This window comes from Corvus brachyrhynchos, unplaced genomic scaffold (genome assembly GCF_000691975.1).
Source record: "Corvus brachyrhynchos isolate BGI_N302 unplaced genomic scaffold, ASM69197v1 scaffold363, whole genome shotgun sequence".
NCBI lineage: Eukaryota > Metazoa > Chordata > Aves > Passeriformes > Corvidae > Corvus > Corvus brachyrhynchos.
In genome coordinates this window covers 2179532-2186137 of record NW_008237404.1, presented here as the reverse complement: position 1 = coordinate 2186137, position 6606 = coordinate 2179532, and the positions used below count along the sequence as shown (strand labels likewise).

Genomic DNA, 6606 nt, shown 5'->3' with positions numbered 1-6606 from the left:
TGTTCGAGGTGGAGAAGATCCTTGACGTGAAGACCGAGGGGGTAAGTGCGCGGGTCTCTTACACTGGGCGAGGACCACGCGTAAAGAGTAATCCCGTTACAATTGCAATCTAAAATAGGCTGTGCGCAGTGGTGCAAGGAGGCTTTTTGTCCCTTACTCCAGATTCAATCTCGTCAGCCAAAGATATCTCTTTACTAAGTTGTTGGGGTTTGTCTGCATTGTTAAACTACTCTTGGCTCTTAGGGCTGAACTGCGCTGCTGTTTTGATGTGAAATGTTTTAGTGCAGAGATGGGCAGGGTTGACTATAACTGAGAACTTAGAGCTGTTTTCAAGGTATGTTGCCAGAGACTGTTCACTGGGTTACAAAACAGGGGAAGACCTCCTAAAATAAGAGTCTTCTTCTAATTAAAAGAATAAGCTCTAGTGATCTTGTATTGTTTATACTGAAATACCAAACCTTAATTTGTTTATTTGAAAGCAACTTAGACTAGTTGAAGTTCTTGAAAAATTTTCCTAAACCTCAAATAGAAAAAATAATCATTATAGGGAGTTTTTATGATGTTGTGCCTGAAAGATTTTTATTTTAACTGTTTTATGTTTTTCATTTTAGGCTTCATTCTGGTACATGACATTATAAAGTTCTGTCAATTCCATGTAAAACATCAGAGTCTTGAAACCCTTAGGCCGGAGAACCTTCAGATCAGCACTTTCTTCGATATTTGTGATGTTATTAAATTGCACTTTAGCTGAAATATGTTGATGTCTTAAAATTATGTTATGCTCTCAGGGTAATACCGTATTTATAGCTTTGCTTGTGTGAAGTGTTGGTCAACATAAGTCAGACTTGAAAACAAGAGGATTTCTTCTTGTTTAATTTCGTTTTGTTTCATTTAGTTTCTTTTTCCACCAACGCCCCCCCTCCCCCTCCCCCCCGCCAAGTGATGGAACCTAAAATCTGTAGGTTTAGGTGGTAGTGGTCGTGGTGGTGAGACATACCAATAAAGAGTACTGGAATACATCAAGTACCATCTCTTAAAAATGTCATTGGCACGTGCTGGTAACAGGGTGTCCCTTTTCCATCCTCCTCCAAGCAGCCTGTTCTGCAGCACGTTCTGAGCTCTATGTGCTTGAGTTCTCCAGTGCAATGAGCTTCAGCACGTGGGTGTACCACCACATGTTGATTGTGGCTTTGTGGGTGAGCTCCAAATGCATCAGGTGCCCTCTCGGTTGCTCTGCAGCAGGGCCTGTGCTCCTGGGCTTCACAAGTACAGGGCAAGGCAGGAACTTGTACCGAGTTCTAACTTCCAAAATGGCTGGGGAAAGCCATGTGTCACCACAGACTGAGTCAGCCACTGTCCAGCGTGGCATGAGGCGGGTCGGGTGTTCTGTGTTACACAACAGAAGTGACAGTCCTCGCACAGGGAAGTTCTTCTCACTCACAGTACTGGTGTTGCTGGGTCTGATAGTAGCGGTAGGAGGAGAGACAGCACTCCTGGGTTGGGATTGGGCTGGGGAGTTAGACCTGTGGATAAATAAAACATTAATGCGTCCTACTTAAGAGAACAAGCAGTGAAAGTTTGGAAATGTAGTCTCTCAGTGTATCTCAAAAGCCTTTTGTACTGCACCTCAGTTATAATAAAGCAGCAGGCTCTGGTGCAAATTGTGATGTTCCCCAGTGGAAGTGGGAAACCTTAACTCTGGTGTTTAATGATGTGGTAGTACTGCTTTCCATACAAACTGGATCTAGCCCATCACTAGTTTTCACAGAAGCTAGAGCAGTATAAAAATGCTTGGAAGCATTGTATTTTTTCTAAGGGATAACAGAGGAAAAAAATAACAGTACTGAGTAAAAGTGTTGATAGGTGAGTGGAAGGCTGTGTCTCTTCAGTGTGCAAATCAGTATTTTCTGTTTTCACTTAAGCTGAAGTTTGTATAACTCTCCTAAGCTGCATCTTTCTGTCACTCTCCATGTATGGGATGTATTCATTCAACAGCCAAATGGTCTTGCATTTGCATTACACTTTATTTTATGCGGCTTTCTCAGTTAATGAAAAAAGGATTTGTAGCTCATTTTTTGCCTGAGTTACAAGGGTGCACCTAACTGCAGCTAGGAGAAGTCCTGCAGCTGAAATGGAATAATCCTGTGCCACCAGACAGGTGAGAGTCCAGCTGGCTAGGAAGTAGATTTGCAGGAAAGGAGCCGGGAGTCCCTACAGACAAGTAAGTTGAACATGAGTCAGCAGTTCTTGAGCAAAGAAGACCAGCAGCATCCAAGAGCGTAGCCAGAAGATCGAGGGAGATGCTTCTTCCTCTCTTCTCAGACTGCTGAGATGCATCCAGCATAGTGTGTGAAGTTCTGAGCTCCCCAGGACAGAAGAGACATGCACATACCAGAGAGAAGGATAATGAAAACAGTTAGGGAGCTGAGAGCTGGATTTGCTTTGCCATAAGAAGAGAAGAATCAGGGGAGATCATTGTAATAGCTGTATCTATTTAACAGGAGGATGTAGAGAGGACAGAATTACATCCTTCTCAGGGGTGCACAGGGAAAAGGTGAGACAGACAGTGGACACAAGGTGGAACACAGGGAAACCTGCATAGATACACTGACTGGCAGGTATGTGAGCAGCCTGATGCAGGCAGTCCTGCTTCGGGAGGGCGTTTTACTTGTTAGTTCTGGAGATCTCTTATAACCTAACACACTCTGTGACTGTAATAAGAAACTTACTAGTTGCTTATTTCGTAAGTAACCCCTTTAGAAGAAAGAGGAGACAGGCAAATATGATTTTGAAAACTTAATTCCTAAATCAAGAGAGTAGGGCTAAGCTAAATTTTAAGAGAACTGTTAAACTAATGTGTTTGAATATAGGCTGTTTATTTATTTAGATGTCTGTGAAGCAAAATACAGAAGATTGTAAATAGAGTTGGTTAGTTGGTTGCTAAAGTTTAGTGGCATGTATATACACTTGGTCAAAGGTTAATTATGCTCAGGCAAAAAATTTATGCATGTACATTTAACAGTAAGTGTCAAATGCAGTTCTTCTGAAGCTTTCTTTCTCCAGGCTTGGTTAGCACTGTAAGGTCTTTCAGAGCATTATCAGTCCATGTTTGAAAGAACGTGGTACTATTTTGCCTCTCCAGAGGTGCTTTCCTTAGTACATTTGCTTAAAAAAATTAATTTTTTAATGGTAAAGAACTTCCTAATCTAGTAGAAAAAACTAGATAGAAGCTACAAGGTGCAATTTTGTCCCTCAGTGAAGTTAAACACTGTTGAAACAATTGGTCTCAGATTTTTGTATGTAATCTTCTACCAAGATCTTTGTAACTCCACTGAGATGCACACGCAGATTTTTGTCTAGGTTTAACTTGATCTCATTGCTGGGGTTTTTTCCTAATTGTTGGTATTTCAGTTTATCAAAAATAGAATTGATTACAAATAAAGCATAAATTATGAATTCAAGTATAAAGCTTGGTGAATGGTGTTAATTCATTAGAAGTCTTAAGGGTTTATATCAAGTTATTCAGTAAAGAGAAAAAAATCAAGCTTGAAATTTTTATGGAAGAAATACCAAAACTTTTTAAAAAATAGTTTCACAAGTGTCAGAAAATCAATTTTGATAAAATGACTGGGAATTTATGATATGTACATTGCAGCTGTGGTTCTGAACAAATGTTACATACTGCAACTATTTTGGATAAAACTACTCCAACTACAGAGATACTAATGTCAATATACACAAAACTGTATATCCCCTGAGATCCTCAAGAACTGACTAGCTGATGCAATACTATGCTGTATTGTATTAAATGTTGTGGGTTTTTCTTACAGGGTAAAATTCTCTATAAAGTGCGGTGGAAAGGATACACCTCTGATGATGATACGTGGGAACCAGAGGTTCACTTGGAAGACTGCAAAGAAGTGCTGCTTGAATTCAGAAAAAAGATTGTGGATAATAAGCCTAAACCTGTTAAAAAAGACATACAGGTGTGTTTCAACTTTCAGTATCTTACACTGAAGACATAATCATTATCTAGACTCTGCTAATGAGAGGAGGGGAGAAGGGAAGGCATTTGAAATGTGGAATTAAGAAGACTTAAGGAGTCTCATCTAAAACTGTTTTGTTTCTTGGGAAACTTAATTTTGTTGTGGTTCTCTGGTAGGGATTTTTTTGTTGACAAGTTTGCTTGTAGACTTAATCTATTTAAACTTCATTTCCATTTTTAATGGGACTGTATAAGTAAAGTATTTTTTCATGCATATTGTCTTGTCACTGAAGCTGGGCACACTGTTCTAGTGACCCTCCTGCTTTCTGTAGGAGATCAGTGAGGTTTTACATGTTAAGTTTGATAAGAGAGGCATGCAGAAAGATTAGTTGCCAGAGGGCAGAATATGGCTTTTTCTTTTCTTCTTTTTAACTGCTCAGTTAGTTTGAAAAAAGCAGTGTAAGGATCCTTTTTGAAAACTGATACTTTGCTTCTGGGAAACCTGTAGATAAATACTACAAAATCAGATCAATTATTTTTGATGTAAAATTGCTAAGATTTAGTTCTGTTCTGGAATCTGGTTGTTGGATGTATAATTGGTTTAGTTGAATTGTTTGTGTACTGATTCTCATCCAAGCAGTTAGTAATGTAATTTAGGTAAGTAAGCTAGAATTGTATTATCCCATTCTGCAATTTGGCAATGATGAATGACCTTGGCAGGGATCAAAATATTAAAGTGCTTAAAAATTTACTTTCCCAAGCATGACCACTACCATTTTTGTATACTTTGTATCAAAGTGATAGTTTATTGGGGAAGGAAAAACTTTAATTTTTTTTCTTTATCTTTTAGAAACTATCTCTAAATGATGATATATTTGAAGCAGAGTCTGACAGTGACTGGCAAAGTGAAACAAAAGATGATGTTTCACCAAAGAAGAAAAAGAAGAAGTCAAAAGATGGAGAGGATAAAAGTTCAGATGACCTGAAGAAGAAGAAATCTAAGTCTGCAAAACTCAAGGAAAAACCTAAAACAGAATGTGAAAATGCCTCAGATACTTTGGTTTTAGATTCAAAGCCAAAAAAAAGGACTTTAGAAACCAAGGAGGATTCAAAGGACCCAAAGAAGCAAAGGAAAGAAGATGCTAAAGAAAACAAGAAAAAGAAGGGAGAAGTTAAAGATGTAAAAATAAAACCTAAAGAGGATTCTAAAGAAAATAAGAAAACACAGAAGGAGAAGCATGGAGATGTTCAGTTTGACTCAGAATCAAGCACTGTAGATGATACATTTTATCAAGGAACTGATAATGAAAATTCAAACTTAAATTCTGAAAATAAAGATGAGAAACAAAAGGTAGTAAGTGGAGAAGAGAGATTAGAACAAGAAACTGATGAAAAAGATCCCATTACTGATAAATGTCTTGATGGATCAGCGAGTAATGAAGATGATAGTGTTGATGCTAGGGTTAAAAGAAAGAAGAAAAAAGTTCAGAAAGCAGAAGACTATAGAGAAGAAGGTGGAAAAGCAGAAATTCAGGATAGTTATTTAGAGAAGAAGAGCATGCACAAAAAGCAAACAGGTCAAGAAAAAGTACCAGGAGAGTTGGAGAAGGTGTCACCTGCTCCTTCACCAGTGCAGAAGGGTTTGAAATTGAGCACTGATGAAAGGGTGTGTAAGCCCATTGATTCACCTGGAGAGGTAAGCACAGGGTGTTAGGGTTGGGGCTGGGGATAAAATCAGTCATCTTCGAGGTACAGATACCTCAAACCCTGACTGTTCATGATGGTAAAGAGAAAAGTAAAAATTGGAAAGGTACTGAGGTGCATGATCTTAACCCACTGCACAGTGTATAACAGAGATTGGAAAATTTCTGGATTCTGAACATTCCTAAAGCATTCCCCCCTTTAGAGAGGAGGGCATATTTAAATGGGAAAGGATAAATTTCTTCTGTTTACTATGCCATCTTGGAATGAAATTTCTTGTTCTTCCAAGGCATGCTGTTGGTTTTAGCTCTGTTCATGCCCACCTTCAGGAGTTTCCTCATTTGGCTTTTTTCTGCTTGTGTAGTAAGACAGAACAGCATTGCTCTTGCAAAACTTGCTCTCTCAGATGGCAGCCAGTCCATTAGGGCCTACATGTGGTAGCACCTACCTGAGAACTGGAGTGCTGAAACCACTTCTAAGCCCAGGTCTCCCAGATAATTGTGCAGCAGGCTTGTCTTGTTAGAATTCCTGGAGAGCTTATAGAAAATGCTTAGTTTCATGACATGGTTTCATATTAAATAGAAATGCTGTATCTGTTGTAAGAAATGAGGTAAGCAAATACCAGCATATTTATTTTTCCTTCTTTAATGCAGTAGTGTTTTAAGAAAAGCAGTACTATAAAGGCAAAAGAAAAAAATTATGACAAAAATAAACATTTTTTGTAATGTTTCTGGGAATATAACTTCTTTCAGCTGCTTCAGACTGTTCTAACACAGTTTGCAGTTCGTAAAACATTGCTTGCTCAGAGCAACCATGTTCTGATTTAACAGAATTGCAGCCAAAACACCTTGATACTTACTGGCCTATATCCCACTTCTGAAACCATAATTCCATGGTAGAAAGTTTCTTCTGCAGGTTCA

The 6606-nt window shown here is 38.6% G+C and overlaps 1 protein-coding gene across 1 annotated transcript in view; it reads left to right on the top strand.

Annotated features, from left to right (window-relative positions):
- Positions 1–2: 2 nt before the first annotated feature.
- The window catches only part of MPHOSPH8 (M-phase phosphoprotein 8), a gene marked incomplete at its 5' end in the record, with an annotated part of 24132 nt that continues 17528 nt past the window's right edge, over positions 3–6606 (top strand). Inside the window, 3 exons of the mRNA XM_017730760.1 lie at positions 3–41; positions 3831–3986; positions 4836–5681. Coding sequence (XP_017586249.1) covers positions 3–41; positions 3831–3986; positions 4836–5681 — 1041 coding nt within the window. The remainder of the gene's footprint in view (positions 42–3830; positions 3987–4835; positions 5682–6606) is intronic.